The sequence below is a fragment of the Thunnus albacares genome, chromosome 3, assembly GCF_914725855.1.
Source record: "Thunnus albacares chromosome 3, fThuAlb1.1, whole genome shotgun sequence".
In the NCBI taxonomy this organism is placed as follows: domain Eukaryota; kingdom Metazoa; phylum Chordata; class Actinopteri; order Scombriformes; family Scombridae; genus Thunnus; species Thunnus albacares.
In genome coordinates this window covers 139,286-164,000 of record NC_058108.1, presented here as the reverse complement: position 1 = coordinate 164,000, position 24,715 = coordinate 139,286, and the positions used below count along the sequence as shown (strand labels likewise).

Below are 24,715 nucleotides of genomic sequence, written 5' to 3'. Positions count from 1 at the left end.
AAATCTAAAGAAGAAATATAGAAGAAGACCTCCTCAACCTGTTATTGACAAACCAATGTGTTTAAAGTTTGAGATTTTAGCTTGTTTGCCAACTAGCTACATAGCTGTTAGCAACGTAGGTCACGAGAACTTTGTGCCATGTTGAGTTTACACCAGTTGATCATTTGAATATTTATTAGATGTACTGTACTGTTGTATTTTTTACATATGGAATAGAGTGTATATTCAGTACAACAAATGCACCATTAACTGCAATGACACCCATAAAAAAACAGCATTTACAACAACATTAACACAAACAGATTCAGAGATGAGACGTTCTGCTATAATTCCTCAAGGCAAAGTCACGCAAACATAAACAACATATAGCTTTATAGATGTCTTTAGTGATTGTTAGCCTGTGTTTTCTTTGGAGTCATTATGGAGTATATGTCTGTGGGGGAGGAAGTGCTCTGGGCTGCATCCTTTATCGCCTCCCATTGAGTTTTCATTGAGAAACTCTTCTTATTGTAAATGAGGGACAAAACAAATGTGATAGAATGTGTTTTTTAACATTGAGGTTTGTGTGTTTCTCTTTGTTGGTGTGTATTTGTGTGTGTTTGTGTGTGTTTGTGTGTGTTTGTGTGTGTTTGTGCGGGATGGGATCATGTTTCTTTGTATGCATGTGCGCTGCCATATTTGTGTGTGTGTGCCATTCAACGTTAATTACTGGTGACTATTTGTGACCTCCATTAACATCTTCAGCATCACTTAGCTCGCAGCCGGTTAAGCCAGTAATTCCAGCAGGAAAACTAAATGACTTTGCATAAGCAGCCTTTTTTTTTTTTTTTTTTTACCTGTGTGCGTGCATGTGTGTGTGTATATATGTGTGTGTATATGTGTGTGTGTATATGTGTGTGTATATGTGTGTATATGTGTGTGTGTATATGTGTGTGTGTGTATATGTGTGTGTGTGTGTATATGTGTGTGTGTGTATATGTGTGTGTGTGTGTATATGTGTGTGTGTATATGTGTGTGTGTATATGTGTGTGTGTGTGTATATGTGTGTGTGTATATGTGTGTAAGCTACACTGTGAGATCATTAGAAATGGAAATGAGTGACTCCCTTGCCCCCTAAACTCATTGTCTCTCAGACATTAGGTAATTGTCTCTGGCTGTAAAACCTTCTATTATAAAAGTCTGTCTGTTAGTTTTCCCATTCAGTGACTCTTTAGATACAACAGTGATTCCCAACCTTTTTCCTTGAGGGTCCTAATCTATCACTGAGTAAACAGACGACCCCTGACCAAGGGACATATTTTATGGATATTTCATATTATATCCAATGCAACAATAACAAGCACAGAACAACTGATAACTGTGCAATTAACCCAAATGGTGAACACAGTAACAGCAGGAAGTTTGGATGAATAGTGAGCAGATTATGTGAATATTGCATCAGAGATGACTCTTCCTGATTTTATACATTCTCTGTATTATTTATTTTGAACTATCATGCATACTTATTATGCTGTGTTTCTTTCTCCCTGCCCCCCTCCCGTTGTTCTATCAGCTCTTTGCTTGTTTTAACTACAGACTGTTTTAATGCAGGATGTTTAGCAGAGAGTGAACATACAGTAGCTTCAGCAGCCCTTTATCCTCATTTACATCTTTAAAAAAAACATCTAAACTTTAAAAATAACAAAATACATTTAGTTCTTTTCTTCACAGAAATTAATGAAATGCTGAGATAGACTCATATATATATATATATACATATATATATATATATATATATATATATATATATATATATATAATTTATTTTTATTTTTTTTAAGTTTTCTTACTCCCCTTAAAACCAAGAAATCCTTGCAACCCCCCGTGAAACTGTGGTGACCCCCTAGTGGGGGTCCGGACCCCCCGGTAGGGAACCGGTGGATTAGAACATTTCCACGAACGTGACGGGTCAAATCTCACGGCTCCTTCTCTCCTCCGCTTCTTTTCTTAAGCACCGCTCTGTTCTCTTCACATCCTGTTGCCTAAATTGTGAATCCGGTTTTAGGTTTGATACTTTTCTTTCATTTTCATCCTCTGCTGCTCTGTTTCTCTCTTTTTTTACCTTCAGGAGACTCTCACTGAGTTCCTTTCATCCGTCACTACTCGCTGGCTACTAACTATATGATTGTAAAGGTGTATGATGTAAAGGTAAAACCAGCAGGTGGTAAAGATGCAGTGTTTTAGTTTTTATTTGATATTTGATAAACAAGCATTTACAGAATATATTGATAATATAGTTCATATAAAACATGGTTCAGCTCTAGTAGCAGCGTCGCTAAACTGTAATTATTTGCAGCTATTCAGTATCTGAACTGAGTTTTACTGCTGCCTTCCTCCGAGCTCTAAAATATGTCAAATTTTTCGTGTGCTTTGTCTCTTTTATATCAAGCTGCTGAGTCATTTTTGCAGCAATTCCACTTATTTTGTTCATTCTGGGCATTGACAAGAATCATATTGTATTTTCAACAGTGTTGGCCTTTCTCTCAGCCGCTTCGCTTCCTCTGTTTGAAATGTGGTCAATCAGCACAGGCTGCAGCACCAATATATACATATATATATATATATATATATATATATATATATTTACACTTATATTTTCTCATTTATCTTCTTAGATGACTTGCAGATGTGGACGTAAAGTGTGAAGGAGGCTCAGCTAATGCTGCTATCTTGAAGTGATTTTGAGTCATTCTGTCGCCTGTAATTGCCGTCGGAGTAAACTATGATTAGAAGTTCCCCGTATTATCCTCTTTCTCTCTTGTCTATTCCAGTATTGGCGGCCTCGTTTTTAATCCCTCACACATTTCTGTATGTATGTAAATATGATAAATGATTACTTTTTCTGACTCATAGCCTTATCGCTTGCAGTCTAACTCATCAGTGTCCAGCAGATTAACTACTTTCTGGGCTTTACTGTTTGTAGTGTTACTGTATTTTTAAATCTTCTCCTCCTTTCCCTCAACAGATTGCCTGTGCAGTTTTTGCGGCCCTGCTCCATTTCTTCTTCTTGGCAGCCTTCACCTGGATGTTCCTGGAAGGAGTACAGCTCTACATCATGCTGGTAGAGGTGTTTGAGAGCGAACACTCCAGGACTAAGTACTTCTACCTGGCAGGATACGGAGTGCCTGCTGTCATAGTGGCCGTCTCCGCTGCAGTGGACTACAGGAGCTACGGCACCGACCGAGTGTAAGGACAGAATGGTGGCGAAGAAAGCGTAGCGTGAAGGAAGGATGGCTAACGGGGTGAGGGAGGGAGGGAGGGTAGGTTGTAGTGCCTGCTGTCATTTTGGCTGCGTCTGCCACACTGGACTCCACAAGCTGTGGCACTTCTGAAGAGTCAATAGTGAGAGGTTGAGAGGGGAGAGAGAGGCAGAGAAAGATAGAGAGGGGGAGGGAAGTACGGAGACAAGCAGGGGAGGATGCACCACAGAGTGCCTGCATGAGCACAGCAGCGACAATGTGTGAATATGGAAGGATTTAACGGGTGGGATAGAAGGAGGGGGGGGGCGGTGGAGCAGATTGAGGGAGAAAAGCAGTGATTTAAATGTGAGAGTGTGAGAATGGAGGTATGGAGAAGGAAGTGATGAAGTATAGTGTGTCAGGATGTGCACACGTCCAGACCGGTTTGCATATGTGTGTGTTTAAAAAAGAAAAGCCGGCTTCCCCGGAGAAAGCACAAAGTAGTGAAGTAGTGAGTGGGATGAGGACATACATTAAGAGCACATGCTAACATATTCATGCATGCTTGACTTGTCCCAGTCACAGTCACAGGGTGAATCCAAGGAAAGACAGTCAGCATCTCATTCATATGAAGTATATGCAGAATACCTACAAATACACGAACACTTTTATATGCGTGACCTGTCCACTCATGCTGTGACTCTGCGTATATGCATATTATATACATAATGTGCATATTATATACATAATGTGCATATTATATACATAATGTGCATATGATGTATATGGTGCACTATACATGTGGCTGACTAAAGAGGACATTAACAATGTGGATGTTTAAAAAATGGTATTAGAAAAATCTCTTCCCTCAATAGTTTATAGATGAGAAGCTCCGTATAGAAAGTGAAGAATGACAGGACACTATAGGACTGTTCAATCATTCACGTGTGCTCCTCCGGCCTTCTGTAGATTAGACCTCACAGCTTTCTGCGAGCTACACATCAACTCACAGAAGTTGGAAGACTGGAAAAGAGTTGAATTTAGCAGTGTTTAACGTCAAGCCACACCGATCCGTATGCCACTTAGATCAATATTTCATTGTGGGATAATCATTAAAACATGAGAGTCTGAATGCCAAGCTCTGGATGAATAATCAGACTGCATGCCGTTAGCCAGCCAAAGACCAGGAGACTCGTCTTGAGATAATAGCTGTGGTTTAACGGTAAAAACACAAAATGTGATATATTTTATCTCATCAGAAATCAGAGAGAGTGTAAAAGATTCATTTGAATCTTGTAGTGTAATATGATATTTTACCCAAACAACTAATGTTTCTGCTTTTAATGAAATGCCTGATGGATTTCAGAAGAAATTGACACAACAACTATCTTCACAGCAAAGTACCTGTCATTAAAAGCAGAAAGTGAGTTACATGGCTCATTTATCAGTCCAGCCTTGGAAATGGCACTGCTTATCATGTTTGACATAATATACTGAGACAAAACCTCTGAAAATATCATCTGCCATCCCTGCTGTGTCACCTTGTCACATAACACACCTTCATATTAGCCACCGGCGCTGAGTCTCATTCACGTCCTATAATGAAGGTGGCTATGACTTAGCAAAGGAGCCCTAATGGAGGATACAGTGACACAGTCAGGAACCATAATGGAGGGCTCTCTAACGTGGTGGAAATTGAAAGATTAATAATTCAAAAGCAGCTGGTCATGAATCAGTCGGCCATTTTGCTCCAGTGGTTTCTCTCGAGCACCTTTTTGTGTAATTGGTTGGGTGTGACCTCAGTGGAGGGCACGCTGGGGCGTTGATGCTGCAGCTGATGAGTGAAGATGTTTGGGCTAGTATCATTTAGCATACAGCAGGATATCTTTTACTACCAACGCTAACCTTGGGGTCAGAAATGAATGCTTGCGCACGGTGGTTTGTGTGCTCATGCGTGTCTTCTATCTGTCAATGTGTGGGTGCATATTTGTGTAAATATTTGTGTGCGTGTGTGCGTGTCCCTTCTTTCTCCTTTAACCTCATCACAATCATCCCCAGACTCCATAAATAGCTAAATAGCAGACAGCGTGGCTGCATCCATAACTCAGTATTCAGATGAACACAGTCATGTCATATTTTTGCGACCACAGGATGTGTCCGTGCCGTATATCTGTGCCCTGAGGGGGAGGTAAAGCTTTATTTATCACAGGTGCTCATCCGTTGCCATCCCCCCCCCCCCCCCCCCCTGCGTGTGTGATGTATGTTTGTGGTGTGCATACGGTGCGCCTCGCTCCATCCTGCAACATCTCTTCTCACTTTCACTTTTTCATCTTGGTGAAATTCCTTTTGTTCTCCCTCTATGGTGAGGCATTTGATATACTGTATGTCATGTAATATGCTCCCCCCCCCCTCGCTCCAGCCTTTATATGTGTGTGTGTGTGTCTGCGTAACTGTGATGCATATCATGTCCTCTGATGGTAAATCTTTGCTACTCCACATCCATTTGAGACTGGAGCATGTTTTTAATCCTCATGTGTTTCCTCTGCTTCTCACGCATGATGTCTCTCTCTTCCTCTTCCTCTTCCTCTTCCTCACTCTTTCTCTCTTCTCTCTTTGTCTCTAGGTGCTGGCTGCGATTGGATACATACTTTATCTGGAGCTTTATAGGCCCCGCCACACTCATCATTATGGTGAGATACACATACATGCATGCTCACACCCTCTTGACACAGCACTACATGTACAGAGTAGTCCGGCTGCCACATGCTCGTGCAGGAACGATGGGTTACATTAAGGTCTTCGTTAATCTCCTGCAAGGTTTGCCTGAGCTCCTCAGCGGTGTAAGTGGAAGCAGAAGGAACTTTATGTGTCAATTTAATAACTCCCGCTCGTGGATTAACTCTCAAGTGGGCACATATTCCAACAAGCTGGAAATCTTTGGAAGGACATGGAGCACAAACTGCTATAAACCGAGCAGATTACGATAAGAACTCAACAAAGCTATGTTTCTCCCAGGCACTTATTTGACTATCTATTCAATACTCAGAGCCCAGGCACCGCGCTTCCTCCTGGCCTAGCTACTTCATTACAGTGCCACCCAATTACACAGTAAAGAGGGGAGCACAGATTGTCAGTGAACTCAGTTCGACCATTTTTCTCGTCCTTTCATAGAGCCGTGTCAATGAATGATGCCTCATCAGTCAGCAAACTGGTCTGAGCAGCAGAAAAATGCATCGTACCTTGAACAAGTACACAGAAGCAGAAACAGACGAGTAGGCAGACAGACAGACAAAAAAATATATAAAAAAGAGTCTTTGAGAAAGAGAGAATGAAAGCATCGGGACATGTTCCCAATTAGGTGAATGTCAGCATGTACACTGATGCTCTGCACTCATTTTAGAAATGTCAGGCAGGCTATCACTGATCTAACCGAGACTGTAAGTGGGAGCGGTGCAGGTGGGACCGCTCTGATATGACTCTACACCCATCGGTAACACATACGGCTTCAGAGAGACAGCACAGCAGCCCAGACAGTCATTATTAAACCACCCTATCTGTGCATTAGCAGGCCAGTAGAATAGACAGCATCTGTGAGAATTGGATTTCTATTGTAACAATGATCCTCAATGGATGTAATGACTGCTGAATTTTCCCTGATGCTCAAGCTGCTGTATTTTGAGCACATAAAGGGTTGTTGATTGTGGGCTGATACTGTGTCCCCAAGCCAATTACTGCTGGAAGGGAAAATGAAATGATATGCACTGTGTGTGAGTGAATTGTTGTGGTGACATTGTGTCTTTAATTAGGCTCGTTGCCACAGAATATTAACGTGTATGTGTGTGTGTGTGTGTGTGTGTGTGTGTGTTTCAGCTAAATGTGATCTTCCTCGGTATCGCTCTTTATAAGATGTTCCACCATACAGCGATTCTCAAACCGGACTCTGGGTGTCTGGACAACATCAAGTAAGTACATGTGTACATGTCATGCTGCCTCCACACCAGTGTGCCTGCTTCTGAAAGCGGGTGTGATTATGGATGCTGGTGTGGATTCAGTTGAAGGAAGAAGACTGATACCGTTTTTATCTGTACAGTAAATAGGAAGCTGGATCCAGTTAGCTTAGCTTAGCATAAAGACAGGGGGGAACCAGCTAGCCCAGCTCAGTCTAAAGGTAACAAACTCCACCTACCAGCAACTCTAAAGCTCACTAATTAACACAATATATCTTGTTTGTTTTTCATCTGTAAAAAGAGAAAAAAAGAAACTATAAGTAAAAACCACAGCTTGTGGTTTTTACGGGTTATGCAGTTGCCAGGCAACCAGCGAAGAATATTTCTTGAAGTCACTGCTTCAAGAAATATTCTGGCACACAGTAAAACAATTGACATTGTTACCCTGAGGTTCATGTGCAGATTCAACAAAAGAGATATAACGTGTTAAATAGTGAGTTTTAGATGTGAGACAGTCTTTAGATAGAAAATGTTTCCTTTACATCTAATGTCCATCTTCTTTATTTTTGGCACATTAGCATGTTGCATGAAGTACATTTCACTTTTGTCTGACATTCTTCTCATTGAACTTATCATACTATTATTCTCCATCATGTCACCATTACTCATATCACCCTGAGAGAATGTCAGTGAAATATGACTTCATTTTCACTGAACACTGGCACTCTGTCTGCTTAGCTAACTAATCAGGATTGTGTTATTTCTCGTTCCAGTGCAGCCTGAGACAAAAAGGCTCAGTCTAATTCAAACAATATGCCATGGCTCAGAGCTCAGTGCCTTATTGAGGCCCAGCTACGAATTTATAATGTAAATGGCGAAATGGCTTACTCATTTGTTTTATCATTCAAATATTACTGCCAATGTATCTTTCATGACAGCAGTTTTAAGCAGGATTTCAAGTGGGAAGCGTTTCAGGAATAAAGAAGCAGCCAGCTGATCTTTGCTGTTCAGGGGAACGTCATCAAAAAGCCTGATGAAAGATGAAAATCACACAATGATTCAGAATATGATGCTTTTCTTCTTTCTTTCCTTTTTTTAATGATTTCTCTGAGTCTCTCTGAGCACACTGAAGGCTGAATAGATTTTAATCTATTTCACTTCATTAGTCATGTCTTATTGTGGTTCATTTACTCGTTAACCATAATCATGCCCTTTTTGTCTTATTATTTTTTTCTTCCTTTTGTTTTCTCTGTCTCTTTAACTCCAAGCCATCATAAGTTGTCTTTGTTGTGGATTGGCTCTGGTAAGGCCATTCTCCAATCAGGAAGCCTGTCATCCTTGTTGCTTGTTGTCTTATTTGTCTGTTGAACCAGTCGAGAGTCTCCCTGAATTATCCAGACTCGACTGCTCCTCTCCTCCCTTTAAGATGGATCACTTGTTCATTTGTGATTTGTGAGCTGCTCCTTTGACCTATAGAACTAATGTGCTATTGAAATATTATAATGGTGAGATGTGAAAAAGGGGAAACAGAGCTGAGAGCTGAAGCATGGCTCGAGGGAGTGCTGGAGGGAGAGGTGGGATGGAGGGATGGAGAAGAGAGGGATGAGTGTACCCTTTATTGAAGAGGGTCGTCAGACGAGCTTTATTGGAGGTTCTGTCTCGCCTGAATGGTGCCACAGAGGGCAACATCGAATCAATCACCTCAGTCTCACTCACTTACTCTCCTCGTCTCTCTCTCTCTCTTCCTTCCTCCTGACTCTCCTTATATCTCCCCCTCTGTCCCCCCACCCCCCCCCCCCCCCCCCTCTTCTTTCCTTACCCCCTTTCTTCGTCTCTATCTCCTCGCATGAGAGGTGATCACTGGCCAGTCAGCCAATCAAATTAACAGCCATCATCGGAGCAGTGGCAGACCAGAAACTGTGACCTTTAGTGGGAAATGTCATTTCTAATGGCTGTAATGTCCCTCTACTTACTGCCCAGTGGAGCCACTCACATGGCCACACATTCAGGCGAGGACTTAGCGTGCATACACATGCCTGGACATGACCACACTGACCACATTTGGTCGTTTATGACTCACAGTAGGCTTTATTTGAAACGCAGGTTCACAGCCTTAAAAGCCTTTATTCAATTTAATTCCATTAAGTTATTCTAGTCACAATTGCACTAACAGACTTTAGGACCTACTTCCTACTGTGAAAACATGTACTTTGAGAAATAGTGCATGGATATAACTTGGAAAAAGTCTTAACTTTCTGGATAGTGGCTGATGTCAGCTAGCTTGTAACCTCCCCCGCCTCTCTCGAGATGGTATCTAGATGAGCAAATTCACTCTCTCTTGCTGTCCTCTTATCCGTTCTGTTAGAATATAATTCTTTTAGGGAACACCTCCCACGGTTTCCTCCATCCTGCTCCTGCAGTGTTGGGGCTCTGAATGAACCCTCTCTAACCCCGTACTCCTCCCTTCTGGTCCCACATGCATCAAACTAGACTGAATGGCTTTTCTGATCCAGGACAAGACATTTGTTTCTCTGGTTAAAGTATGCTGTCCGTTAGCCATACAGTAGGCTAGCTAATGATAATTCTCCCTGTAGTAGATTGAGTGTAACATACAGTAATTGATTGAAGTCCTTCCTCCCTCCTCTGCAGGTCTTGGGTGATCGGGGCCATAGCCCTGCTGTGTCTGCTGGGTCTCACCTGGGCTTTCGGCCTGATGTACATCAACGAGAGCACTGTGATCATGGCGTACCTCTTCACCATCTTCAACTCTCTGCAGGGCATGTTCATCTTCATCTTCCACTGCATACTGCAGAAGAAGGTGAGCGAGACACACACAAGGACAAAGCTTGACAGAAATAAACAGACTAATACACACATGTTAGCATTGATCAGCAGGGAAACCAGAAATATCTGCAGACAGTTCGACCTGTCACAGGTTTGACTGGTCATCCAGTAACCCTACTGGCAGCTTGATTCTCTCACTTTTTCACTCTCATTACGTCTCTCTGTCTCTCTCTTTCTGTTATTCTGTCTGTCTGGCCTTTTGGCAGCAGGTAACAAACTGAGCTGCTGGTGCTGCGGTGTGAGTCTGTCTCCTCCCAACAGAAAATACATTTTTCATCATCAGGCAGGGTCATTAAGGCTGGAATAGCTTTTTCAAACCTCTGATAATATTTAGCTCTAATGGTGGAAATGTGTGTCTGTTCTGATGTCTAATTGGCTGGATGGTTACAGATTTAATATAGTGATCTGACTGACTCCTTCTGCATTTCCTCCTTTATATATGTTTTGGGTTTGGATGCCCTCAAGGATTAGAGGCATTTAAGAGAGTACATATGTATCACTTCTTATATTTGAATTATATGTGGTTTCCAGCAAGAGCCTACACATCCTGGGATATTTTTACTGAGTCTCCCACACACTGTCAGTGCCTGAGAGTACACAAGTGGAGTACACAAGTGGAGTAGGATATGGAAAGAAAATTCATCAAATTCTTAATACTCTTGACTGGCTGCAGTCCCGCAGAGAATTTTTAGTTTTAAGTGTGTGACCAGTAAACAAGTGCAATGTGTGTGTGTGTGTGTGTGTGTGTGTGTGTGTGTGTGTGTGTGTGTGTGTGTGTGTGTGTGTGTGTGTGCACTATACTTAGGTATGTGTTAGGCCATAAGATCAGGTATCCAGAGAGATGTCCTCAGAACAGTGCTGAGGTTTTCTTTGGCTGCGGGCCCAACATGGTTTCTCCCAAGATGCATGGAGCAACTCACCACACAGCTGTTCAAACAGAGCATGTGGCAAAACACGTCTGCCAGTCCAACAAGCTTGTTAAAAAGCAATTACAGTCCTATTTGTTCTAACTTGACTGGGATCTTAATGCAGATGTTCTGTGTGTACAAGTGCATCATATGTCTCCCTAAAGAATATGTCCGTTCAGGTGGATGTGTGTCAGTAATAAAGTTGGGGCAGATGTTGATGGGGAAAGTTCACAAAGTTAATCCTTTAATGTCTAAATTTTAATGGAGTTAATGTTTGCAGAAGGAATTTCAGTAAGAAAAGATGTTCACAGGGACAGTATATCATCACATTAAGCCCCTAAAGTCCATGTTGTTTTCATAGTGTGTCATCTTACAAATATGTTTCAGTGTGCAGTAATGAATGTCTTCCAGCGGTCACTTCCTCCTCCCACGTGTGTGCTCTTTGATTTAATAAATGTCCGCCTCCCCTCAGGTGCGTAAAGAGTACGGCAAATGTCTGCGTACTCACTGCTGCAGCGGCAAGAGCGTGGAGACGTCGATCTCCTCCTCCAGTAAGACCACCACCTCACGGACCCCGGGCCGCTACTCCACAGGCTCACAGGTGAGCTTACCTGCCTGCACACCTGGACGCTACAGCACAGCAGACTCTCAGGTGAGGCCAGAACATGCCATGAGAGTTTTGGGCTATCACTGTTCACTTTCAACTAGAGTTTTGGTGAGCGTAGAAGAGTTTCAGTGTTCTTTTAGGCAAATTCAAACAAAGTCTTTTAAAGTGAAACTTGTGAATACATGATTAAGTTTGAATGCTGTATATAAATGCAGAGTTATGTGCATATTGTGTTGAAAGTGGAGATAGCCCAAAACCTGAATGACACCCTTACATATTGATGCTGACACACAGGTAGATCGGATGTTAATGGCATTGATGGCTGATTTTTTTTTCCCCACCTGTTTCCCTCCTGCTGCTCTTTGCTTTTCTTTTCTTTTTTACGGCCTCTCCTGCACTAATTTGCCCTTTTTTTGCACATCCCTCCCTAATATATTATGTTTCTTACCATATTTCTTTCCCTCTGTTGTCGTCGTGTCTTCCCCCCCCTTGACTTGCTCCTTTTCCTTCTTTTATTCCCTCCTTCCTTCGTTATTGCTGCTCCTCTGTGTCTTTTTCCATACCTTTTCTATCCCTTTCTCCCTCTCTTTCTTTTTTCTCTCTCGTTTCTTTCCCCCCTGTGTATAGAGTCGTATCAGGCGGATGTGGAATGACACTGTGAGGAAACAGGAGTCTTCCTTCATCACTGGAGACATAAACAGCTCTGCCACGCTCAACAGAGGTAACCACAGGATACCTACCATTTGCATCCTCATCACTGTCAACATATCTACTTTATTAATAGCAGGAGGCTCAGACAGCATAAGCTGTCATTTAGTAAAGTGGTAGGAGTCCAAACTTCTGATAATGGTGCTGTGTTCTTCTAGAGAGGAAGATTAGCAGAACAGAGTGTAAATATCACTTGCTACGTCTTTGCTGCTTCAAAGGATGACTTTACAGGAAGGAGAGTTCGGAGCAGACTCTTGTCAAAACTGAAACATCAACCAGTTTGTGGTCCCATTATAAATCTACAGAGTGCAGAGTTGACTGTGCTGCAGGGGGCTTCTATACTTCTTTTTCCAAGGATAGTCATCTTTTGAAGTATTGTGGGCGAGAAATCCTTTAAGTTAAAGCGTGTTTTAAAGACTTGAGCCGAACAGCAGCGGTCTCAGTTAAATTAATCTGTTATTAGGGTGGGTGTAGCTGTTGCTGCTTCTAACATGTGAATCTGAAATATAAGGTGAAGTAGAGCAAGGTTTGAGGGTCTGTATGCTCTGCCCAGTTCATCTTAACTACATGAAGACTACTGTAGATACCAAGTATCAGGCTGAGTTCCCTCCAGAGTAAACCACAGTAATGGACTGTAAGGAAGGAATCCATGAGTGTGGCTGTCAGAGGGCTAGGGTAATGAGGACATAGACACCCAAACAGCTAGACATTTTGACACACACACACACACACACACACACACACACACACACACACACACACACACACTGGAACGCACATACACATACACTGCCATTTGTTAGTCTCTAAGTCGAGGTGTGGCCCTTGCTTCCTTCAGGCCACTAATAAGCTGTTAGCATGACAGATTGATGCTAAAGCAGACACGGTGTGTGTCAGCGCCTGAATTATCACACACTTAGTGAGGCAGGGCTTAAGACACCCCCTCCTCCTCCTCCCCTCACACTTTAAAGTATGGTGCAGAGAGCTACTTAGCCAGTAGATTTCAAATTACTGCATACTGTGGCTTAGTGAATAAGGATAGAATGGAATAAATTGGATATTCTGATAGGAGATTGACTTGTTGAAATGAGGGGAAAGTAGAATCGAGAGAGAATAGGTTCATTTTAACTTTAAAGTTCATTATTATCTGCAATATTTTCATTTAGTTTGTTTTTTTTAGTTGTGTTGGGAGTACGGGTGCAAATTAGCTGTCTGCTAACCCTGATGCTTTTATAATGTTACTAGTGTTTAATGCACATCATCCCCAATAAATAATGTCCATATTAAGTTTGGGTCAAATCAGGGTAGTTAAGATTAAAAAGGATTACCCAGATGCCCATGAATCATTCAGTATCCTGTTTCTCTACCTGGAGCTGTATTTTATAGACCGAGTCCAGGCTGCTAGCCAACTTTTTGTTTCTGATAGAGAAATGTTAATTAAGCTGAACAAATATGAATTGAGCTATCCTAAAACATCAGGGTTGCATATTTCAAATGTATAGTGCTATTTTCATTGACTTTAGTGCTTCTATACTGTGTTTCTGAGATGCTCTAGTGTCTCAGTTTTACCTCCTCTAACCTACAGCCACTGTATTGATGCTACCATATATACATGCTAAAGAGTAGTGGTAGTGGCAGTGTATTTAATATAGTATGATATCAAACATGAGGATGAATGTATAAGAACTGTCATGGTCATTCGTCTTCTGTTTTTCTGCAGTGTCTTAATGTGTACATGATCTGTCTCCCACCTAGGGAAGGAAATGCACTGAGAACACTTTTTTGTGGCCCCTTTTGTCCATTAACTATCCTGTAGTCATGCTTCTCTGCTCAAGCGTATTGAACTGCAGCACAATCTTCCCCAAGCAATGCCACTCTCTCTCTCTCTCTCTCTCTCTCTCTCTCAGTCTCTCTCTCTCTCTCTCTCTCTCTCTCTCTCTCTCTCTCTCTCTCTCTCAGTCTCTCTCAGTCTCTCTCTCTCCTCCCCTCCCACGGCCTGTATGCAGTGGCTGCAAGAATGACTTGTCAAGCTTTTTCTTGGCTTTCACCTCAAACTATGTTTGCTTGTTTGATTTACTTGTCCTCTTCTCTCCCTCTTTCTTCCACACACTCACTTTCCATCTCACTCTCCTTTTCTCTTTTTCCCTCTTGCTTACTTCCACTCTGCAACGTCTACATGCTCTCTCCTTCAACCTCTATCTCCGCTCTGCCTCTTTTTTTTTCTCGAGTGCTTCTCTCTTTCTCTCTCTTGACTTGGCTGTTGCTTTTCCTCTTTCTTCCTCTCTCGACTTGGCTGCGGCTCTTCCTCTCTCTTTCTCTATCTGCCTGTACCAGGAGCCATGGCTAATCATCTTATAACTAATGCTCTCCTTCGTCCCCATGGTACTAACAATCCTTATAACACTCTCCTGGGGGACTCGGCAGTCTATAACAACCCAGCCGTGGGCATGTACAACACCCAAGGTGTGCCTGATGTTTCTATTATAAATATACAACTTTTGGAAATGTACAGTTCTTTTTTTCACTGCATTAAATTGGTTTTGCATGGTTATTTCATTTTAAAATGTTTGCTAGGCTACTGTGTTACACCTTTGGCTGCATTTCTGATCTACCCTTATTATGGCTCCCAAGTGAGGCGATCAATCACTGCAATAATCTTTCACAAAGGACACCCACTGGGCACTTCTCACAGCACATAAATGCAGAAATGAAACATTTTTGATGATTTATCAGAACAGTGTAACAAGTTCTGTGTACTGCAGTTGCACACTATATATTAATGATTGCATATTCACCATATCTTTAATAAGCTACTTGGGAGCCATGAAATATTTGCACTATTTTGTGTGAATGTTCTATTTTATACAGTTTGTGTTTCAGTTTGAATGTGTCAGTTGGGAACTTGTGTATTGCTTGTGTTACTGCATTTCTACTTTATATACCATGTTTTACATGTGGTTTTTTGAGGTGTTTTTTTTTTTAATGTTTTCTCTGCGTATAATAAATCATACGATACCAGCCAGCTAACAATCAGGCCCAGAAAAGCACACTTTGATTTTGGGAATGAGACAAGGTTTTCTTTGTCAAACATTTTTCATCATGCCTCCAATTACAGTTGCAACTGTCGATTTCATAGCTGCTGAAAGTTGTTTTCCTCGACGTATGAACTCACATCTGTGTCTCTTTTCTCTCTTCTCCCTCATGCTGTCCATTAGCACCTTACCGAGACACAAGTATGGGCTAAATTAATACTCAACTACTTCAATAACATTGACTTTCTTCTCTCTTTTCTTGCTTCCAAAGCACTCTGCCTAACATTTTCAGTCCAGTCTGCTGCCAAACAGTAGTTTTGTTTGGCTGTCAGCCATGATAACCAACTAGATCTGTCATATGTTTGTCTTATTTATCACACAATTTTAGATTCTACTTCTCAAGAAAATGCCATTAAAATGTTTTTTTCTTAAGTGCAATACATCTATATTGTTAGAAACCCCATTAGTAATGAGTGTCTATATTATATTGTGGATCCAATGAGCTTACACACCTGAATGAGTTGTTATAATTGAGATGCAATAGGTTTTGCTTTAAAATTACTTGTAATGTAATTACTTTAAATGTCACTTCAAAACATTTATCTTATACTATAAAATGCTAACTCTTCTCTTTGTGTTGCTGTAATGCTGGCAGTAATTGAGAAAAGAAAGTACTTCTGAGATTTCTCCTAAATGAATTATGGATGCTCGAAGCATTTTTCCTTCCAAGAAAATTATCATTGCTACTTTTTAATCCTCAATTCACAGCACACTCTATGATATCAACAATAATTAAAATCTTTCTTCTGAGAAATCCACTTAGTTTATTTAAAGATTCTAATAATTATTACTTTTTTAAATTATTTGTTCCTCAGAGGGCATCCTGAACAACGCAAGAGACTCCAGTGTTATGGATACGCTCCCTCTTAACGGTAACCATGCCAACAACTACAGCATGGCCAGCAGTGAGTACTTGAGCGACTGCGTCCAGATTCTGGACCGTAGTGGCGGCTACGGCACCCACAGTAACCACAAGGAGACGACCCTGGAGAAGAAGATCCTCAAGGAGTTAACCTCCAACTACATCCCATCCTACCTCAACAACCATGAGAGGGCCACTACGGAGCGCAACCACAACCTGATGAACAAGCTGGTCAACAGCAGTATGGCAAATGGAGGTGACAAGTTTGATTTAAATAATGTAAAGGTTAGATGAGATGGTAAATGCATATCCAGACAAGGATACTGCTTGTGAAAAGCATAACTTGGAATCCTGGGCCCTTGTTCCCCTAATGAGTAATGAAACACCCTCCAGCCTGTCAACACCTCCTACACACATTTGAAAATCAATTTAAAGGGTACGTCCATTATGATGAAGTTTTTATATCACTCTGTAGCTTCCCAGTAGTGTTCCATGTGTATTCAAATCCAAAAAATCTAATTTTGGTTGATGTACGTATGTTTTATTTTCCCAAGCCTTTCTAGAAACTGTTTCCCGTGTGACCTCACATAGGTTTCATGCTTCATATAAACCGATATAAACCCCTTAGCCTGTCTAGCCAGTAGCCACAGAGTAGGACTGAGCATTCACTGTTGTTCCTGCTCAAAGTTTTAAAAAAAATTTGAGCCAGTAAATGGCTCCGGATCAGAGTAGAATCCAGTGGATCAGCGCTCTAACCCACATCGCTGCTTTTTGCTAATGGCTGAGTGGGAGTTTCCATTTCAACAACCCGGGAAAAAAAACGCAGATAGAGTCGTCCTTTAAGGGAGGTGCTAAGCACCTGTGTGTGAAGCAAAGTCAGCACCCCCACTTAGCTCGCTAACACTGTGAAGAGTAAAAACGGAGAGCGGAACCAACCTTCCGCCAGTTGGGGGTTGTAAACAGTTTTGCCCATTTAGGTTAGACTGCATCAAAGGTCTCACTACAACAGTATCATTACTTTCTTTTATGTGATTTATTTCCTGTAGAGTCAGTAAGGAGCCAGTCAAATAAGTAACCAATGGGCTTTTAGTTAGGTTGGTTAGGTTGAGCACACAGGAGGGATTTTTGATGAATGTTTGATGACTTTATTAGTTGGACGTATTAGTTACAACCACTAGTGCAGAATGAGGCAGCGCTGTAGATGCACTTTTTTCCAAGAAGGACCAGTTTTCTAAAAGTTGCCCATTTAATGGGATCTTTAAGATCTTGGGATGGCAGCAGTCAATTTTCCATACCAGGAGAGGGTGCCTCACTCTTCCCATTCCTAAACTTCCCATTCCTTTGAATGAGAAAGTGTGTCCAAACTTTTGACTGGTACTGTATATTATTGATAAACACAAACATGGGCAAATTAATATGTTAAAAAGTCATTTTTGGACTACTTAACACTGAAATCTCCACTGTCAAGTGCCAAAATCACGACCACCACACTGGAAAGAACACTGCTTCTTTTTCAAAAATCAACTATCAGCAATCTGCTCTAATCCATATTCCTCCTGTGGTACTTTCAGGCAGTATGGCAGGAAGCAGCAGCAGCAGCAGCAGTGGAGTTGGTGGGTGTGTGGGCAGCAGTAAAGAGGACAGTGGTCCCATGGTGCTGGACAACCCTGCAGCCTTCCCCCATGAGGAGAACCTGGGTTTGGAGATCATCAGAGAGGAGTCCAATGCGCCTCTCCTGCCACCACGGCCTCCTCCACCAGACAGCCACCCACCACCTCCTCCTCCTCCTCACAGCTTCTCCAGGCCACGACGCATTCCCCAGGAGACCAGCGAGAGCTTCTTCCCCCTGCTGACCAATGAGCACACTGACGAGCACACGCATTCGCCCAACCACAGAGACTCGCTGTACACCAGCATGCCGGTGCTGACGGACCTCCCGGATGGGCAGATGAACGGTTTAACAGACGGAGAGGAAGACAGTTCTGGGGAGCTGCAGCCCTGTAAGAGTGCCACTGCTCCGGAGCTAGATGACGTCTATTATAAGAGCATGCCAAACTTGGGCTCCAGGAACCACCTTCACGAGCTACAGAGCTACTACCACATGGGCCGTGGTGGCAGCGATGGATACATGGTGAACGCCAACAAGGAGGAGTCTGATTCGTCGCCTGAGGAGCCACCCATAGACCCTTCCCACCTGGTTACCAGTCTATAGAGCCAATCAAAAGACTTCTATCCCTCCCTGACCCACTCTCACACTTCCAACCTTCCAATGAAAATCATTCTGTGTTGTTGACTGACAGACTGAACTAACCTGCCCCTGGATTGATGTGCTGTGAGTGACATTAACTGTGGTTCATAACAATATGGTCGAGATATCGCCGGTCAAAGGAAAGCAGGGACTGAATGTATTGTCATAAATGGTGCAGATTGAGAGGGCGGTGCTGAGCGACGTTTTGTGAACATCAAACAGGAGTAGAACTTCTAACCTGGAAAGGACAGGAAGGGGAGGGATTCTGTAATTTTACCCCACCTGTTAACTTTAATTTGGAATCTTGAGCGTAGCCCTACAAGTTCCCCAATATGGACCTCCAGCAGATCATAGCATATAGTTTCCACTACCACCACTACAGGGGTGTGGCCCCCAGTGCTGGTTAAAGGAGCAGTCTGTTTGTCTGTCTGTATATCTGTCTCTGTCTCACTTAAAAAGACACGTACTGGGATGACGTTTCCACTTCTCCAAAGGGTAGAGCAGGATGATAAACTCTGGTGTTCACAACATAAACTGGCCTCAACAAGGTCCCACCCCACTACCTGCCAATCAAGTGGAGGATGTATGATATATGCCCTCACTACCAATCCCAAAAACTACTTTATTGGGCAACCGAACTGTAACCATATCACTCTGATGTTCTGAACTCTCTACCTGTTCGTATCTGCTAAACTGGAGTCGTGTCTGGGCTGGTGTAACATTCCTGCAAGTTGTAGTGACTGCGGCTACTGTGTATTTCACTGAAAACAAATAAGGAAGATCATATTACAACAGACTGAATTTCAAAAAAAAAAAAAAAAAGAATGGGTTCTGTTACTTATCCTTTCTTCTGTAAAAGTTTTCAGTTATCAAAGGATTATGAAGAAATCACAAACAGTTTCTATGTATTGTACAGAATACAGATACAGATTCAAATGTTGCATATGACCAAGTCCTATTTTTTAATTTTAAGTTGCAAACCTTTTGTCTGTGGAAATGTTCTGAACTGTCATGATATGTTCTGGTCACATGTAGACTACAGAACGAGCAAGGAACAATCTTTCATGTCACTCTTTCATAAATACAGAGACAGTTAAGCACTCCTTAATCAATACACATAAACCCCACGCACACTTCATTCCGGTCCTTTTATAGCAACACCACTGTCACTTACATTTTGCAAATTAATTGTTACTATATACTTTACCACTGTGTAGATTTAAATTTATGGGAAAATGAAGTGGCTGAGTTACGAAGGAGATGGTTGCTATGGAAATGCTACGTTTAAGCCTTTACAGGAAGTGGATTTCATTTGTTGTTGATTAAAGCATTTCCTTCCTTTAGGAGGAGACACCAGTTATTTTGAGTAACATAAGAACGGTATATGAAGCATATCCTCTCTATTGCCAAATAGTCTACCAATTGACATTACCTTGCTGTGCTGGTTGAGATCTTATTGTACAGAAAAAGAATGCTGAGAATAATAAACGTCATTCTCTAAACTAAAAAATAAATAAAATTTCCACTATTTGAAAAGAGGTGGGTCCCACCTGTGAAATGCCATGATTTTACACCATATATGTGTACTGAAGATGTGAAAACTGCACACAGCAGCACTGTCTAATGTGGAAAGCCAATGTTTACTTATTTAGGAGGGAAAATTCATAAGTGTATGAAGTGTAGCTTGCACATGTATCCCACAAGCCCCATCCATGTCCCCAAGAGAGAAATTATTTATTTATCTGTTTATTGGTTTAAAGACAGCAAAACAAGCTTGGAGGAAAGAAAGCTGACTTTAGGCAGGAGTAAATAAAGTGGCACTGGGTTTGTTTTTTGTTTCTTTTTTTAAATTATTATGATCATGATTATTATTACAATATTATTGCTAATTATTTATTCTTTTTGTATGGGTTCCAAGTTGAATGATCTCATAACTAATATTTGTTGTAACAGTGAAAGTTGTTTGCCAACAAATAAATTACTGACATAGCTTTGCGTTTTTTTTCCGCCTCTTGAGTTTTATCAATTACATTGAAATTAAATGCAAACAGAGTTAAACCCAACAGTGTTTTCACTTCAAATATGCACTTCTGGGCCTTTAGGGAGATTACATACTGCAGGTATGCCAACAAAATATTTTGCTAAATGCAGTCTTGGGTGAAATTCTATCTTTCTCTATAAATCTGTAAACAATTATCTAATGTCTGTAAACACTTTCCATTGTCCTGGCTCGGTGTACAGGAAAGCAGAAGTTTACATAATATCAGGCAGAATGTTGACTGTCTGATGGGTATATATGCATTCCACAGTTCTTCAATGTATTTAGACTGGCTCTCCATCCATTTACATACATTTACTGACCCACAGGAGTCAGGTGATCAGAACAATTACATTCAGACAAACCAGCTGTGGCAACACACAACATAAAAGCACTTGAGCATCTAACCCTCAGTGGTCACTTCAGTGGGAGGTTGATGTGTGTATTAAAGGTGTGTGTATTAAAGGACTGCCTTTGCCACTTAGGTCGGATACCTGCTGTAAGATCTGTCATCTGAAGCAATGTCCTATTTGTTGAATGTTACTTACAGCAGGATACTAGAAGAGGAGGCACAGACGGAGGCATCACAATACAAGATTCTGTTTGTTTGCCTGTACATCAAGAAAAAGGTTAGTCTAAAGATCATCTACTGTATGTTTTGGAATAGGTATGATTTCTCTCTGTTTCTGTAATTTTCCAGTCACTTGCAGGTTATAAAAGTCAGTAAAGCTAGCATACTGGTTTGTGCACCTGGATAGTGCAGGAGAAAAAGCACTCTTCCACTCCACTGGCAGACAGAATTGGCAGTGTTATGGATGGGAAGCTGGTGAGGTATCATGTCCTTGCACTAGCGCTAGTTCTGCTGGTTAGTCCGTCCACATCCAAGGGTGTTGGAAAGAGAGAGAGTTAGAAGCAAAGAGAAAGGGAAAAATAAGGTACATACGTTGGTACATTCTGGTTACCTGGGGTACAAAATTGTACTTTCAGAGACAGAAATGGGTATAAAAATGTATTACTTGTATAAGGTATTGCCCCATGGACAATATTTTTTATACTGAAGGAAAAAGTATATTTTACTTTTTTCTTTGCAGCATATCAATGTTCTGGAGATGAGAACAGTATATCACACAGACACACCCCAGATTTTTATTTCTGAGTCTATGTACATAAACAATCCAGGAGCAGATCAGCTGTCCAAGGAAGACTCCGGCCCAGTAGAGTTGAAGGACATACCGCTGTCTCCTGTTCCTGTCTCTAGGGAGCGACTCCCATCTTCAGGGAAAAGAAGCAATGGCCTATCGAAGGCCTCAGGCTTTTGTTGTACACCTCTTCTCCCCTTTCTCCATCTATCTCTCCTGCAAAGAGTGCAGACTGAGGAAGTGAGCTCTCTAGTGGTTACACATGCCACGGTTCTCAGAAATAATTCAGATGTTGGACAAGATCACATGGGACCTCCTAGCTTGGCAAGACTTTTACAGGCACAGAGCAAGTTGCTGCAGCACTTTCCCCTGAGCCTGGCCTCTGAGTGGGCCTATGGTGCTACCACAGGAGGAGGTGGAGACATTGCAGGGTGCCGGGGAAAAAGGGTGGAAGATTTCTGAGACATTTTGCAATGAACAGTAGGTACATCCTCTCACTGGCTCCACCCCCTCTCACTGGCTCCACCCCCTCTCACTGGCTCCACCCCCTCTCACTGGCTCAACCCTCGTGATCCTGCATGTTCTGAAAGAGCTCCTAGACTCAAGAATGGGAAAATACCAGTTGTCTGTCTTACTGTTGCTGGCTTCCTCCAAATTAAGGTACCTGTACCGTCTTTCTACCAAAACCAGTACAGATTGCTGCCTTCAGGGTGGTCCTGCAACCAAATCTGGGAGTCGTTCCCATCGAGGCTCTGATAGTGTTTGCTGTACTTAAAAAAAAAGCCCATCAGAAACCAGAAACCATTTGTCTTTTTCAAACCAGAGTTGTTGATGAGTATGTATATATAAAGAGAGAGAGGAGAGAGTTTATTATTTGGCCTAGGATACATATAAAAAGCTTAATGAAATTGCCATATGCCCTTTTATTTGTTGCAGTGGCACCACACATGTTTTTCTTGACTCTGTTGGGTATTATCTTTGCACAGTATCTGTGTATTATTGAGGACTTTCACCATCTCACACCTGCTTTGATCACAGATTCAGTTTATGGAAAAGAAAGCAAAGAAAATAATAGAGTGAGGGGGTTTGGAAAATAATGAGAAAAGGCAGTGAAACCAGTAAAAAAAAAAAAAGATGGAGCAAAAAGCAATGATGGTTTGAGGAGAGGAGTAAAAGGAAGCTTGGAAAGAAATTGCATTTTTTATAAATGTATTTTAGCTTTCTTTAAAACTAACTGGAGCCACCTAACACTCACACTCCCCGTGTCCCTCCTTCCCTCCCACTCCCTCTGTCCCCGCCACACTGCCAGTAGCAGGCTGATTAAACGAGCGTCGGTCTATGTGGGTCATATCTCTGCTGGAGTGCTCTGATCGGTTAGTGCTGCCTGGCTGTTATCTCCCCGCTCTCTCTCTGTTTCCCTCCTTCAAGGGAAGGCATTCAGTATGTCTTACAAGGTGACGTGTCTCTCAGACTCAGCTCACAGACCAAAGGCAGAAGACTGCAAGGATGAGCAGGAGTATAAATTAAAAGGAATCAATCTGTTTATTGCATATGATTAATTAATGACTGTGGCAAGCTGTGGGAATCTAAATGTAGCAAGTATAATGCAGGGACTACAAAAAGCTGATCAGAACAAGACGTGCACAATAATGAATCCTTCCTGGAAAGCCACTCGTAGCTCAAAATAGTTCTGAGATGTTGAAAACGTACATGCTAGAAATATTCCAGCAATTTGTCAGACTGCGTGGGAAAAAAAGAAAAATTCAAATCATGCAAGCCAGGATCTCATAAAACAAATATATGTTATATGTATACAACTGTGACGTGGAAACATCTAATGCAACTACTGAGAATGAACTTAGTGACGGACATCAATGTTTACATATTCATAGATTCTGGGTTTTCAGTGAAGGAGATAAAGAGCAGGTCATTTAAAAAATAATTGAAGTCAAAGGTAATTGAACTTTTTTGTGGAAAAAACATATTAAACACAAATGATTATGTAGCAGAGTATTGTATATTTCTTAACACATTATCTGGAGGGAATCTTTGAAATATTTAATCATCATTCACACGATTGTTCTTCTAAGCTTTAATATTCTTTTTTCATCTTTTCTACATTTTTTGGTCATCTGCTGCTTCTGCATATTTTCAGCTATAGAAATCATTTGAATATCAAAATGTTCAGCTCTTTAAAGACATTTGTGTTTGTATTCAGCTTTTTTCTACCTTTTCTACTTTTAAAACGATTAAGCTTCTTTCAACACATTTTTACAAGGTAAGAAAATGAGAGCAAACCTGCTCCACTTCTTCTGCACTTTCAGCTACAAACGTCATTTAAACTTTAAACAGGTCACAAAACTTTCAACTATTAAACTCGTATTCCAACTTTTTGAAAGAAAAAACTTTTAAAGTTTTTGGATGATTACAGTTTACCTGTTATGATTTGTATTGCAGTGTGTGTTGCACTCCTTAGATTGTGTCACATGACCTGTGATGTCTGACTTCAACCTTTCCTTCCTGCAGCTTCCACATCTTTCACTTCTCAAAAACAATTTAAACATCTAAACATAGACACCGCAAGTGTCACGTTTTTTTTTTTTAAATGTAACTATGGTTATCGTGATGTTTACTGTTGCCATGACGATGAAGGTTGCCTAACTTTAAGGACTTAATAACTGTTTAACCCACAACACATCTAAAGTGATCATTTTAACTCAAACCAGGGGTGCTGTATTAGAAAACGCTCCTAACGTACATGCAGACACTGACACGGTGGACTGGCAGGTGGATCACAAGCTCTGGTTTGATACCAGGTTGGATTGAGATTTCCTAATTTGATCCACCCATCATTCATAGTCCTTTAGCTGCTTCTTCATCCAAATTAAAGTCAGCAATCCAGTTTAACATCAGATTCACACAGAAATTGCCTTTTCTAGTTGAAGGATAATATTTATCATGTTATTATCTGTATATTTAGGATAATATACAGTATATATATCACCAATGTTGACAAAACGATCTTAACTCAAGGTCCATTTCAGTTTTGGTTTTTTTCTTTTTTTCCAGAGCTTCAAACCGCATCCATCCAGGTTTTCTCATAT

The 24,715-nt window shown here is 41.4% G+C and overlaps 1 protein-coding gene across 8 annotated transcripts in view; it reads left to right on the top strand.

Moving 5' to 3' along the window:
• adgrl3.1 (adhesion G protein-coupled receptor L3.1) overlaps nucleotides 1-20,424 on the top strand; it is a 134,133-nt gene extending 113,709 nt beyond the window's left edge. For 2 of the 8 annotated variants that reach the window (XM_044345555.1, XM_044345556.1), the window contains 8 exons: nucleotides 3,005-3,225; nucleotides 5,842-5,908; nucleotides 7,089-7,180; nucleotides 9,815-9,983; nucleotides 11,390-11,518; nucleotides 12,152-12,245; nucleotides 16,140-16,442; nucleotides 17,758-20,424. In XM_044345555.1, the coding sequence (XP_044201490.1) occupies nucleotides 3,005-3,225; nucleotides 5,842-5,908; nucleotides 7,089-7,180; nucleotides 9,815-9,983; nucleotides 11,390-11,518; nucleotides 12,152-12,245; nucleotides 16,140-16,442; nucleotides 17,758-18,398 (1,716 nt within the window). In that variant the 3' untranslated portion in view covers nucleotides 18,399-20,424. Of the gene's footprint in view, nucleotides 1-3,004; nucleotides 3,226-5,841; nucleotides 5,909-7,088; nucleotides 7,181-9,814; nucleotides 9,984-11,389; nucleotides 11,570-12,151; nucleotides 12,246-14,566; nucleotides 14,696-15,447; nucleotides 15,466-16,139; nucleotides 16,443-17,757 lie in introns of all 8 variants that reach the window. The other 6 variants (XM_044345550.1, XM_044345551.1, XM_044345548.1 and 3 more) reach the window with 6 other exon arrangements.
• The last annotated feature ends 4,291 nt before the right edge of the window (nucleotides 20,425-24,715 follow it).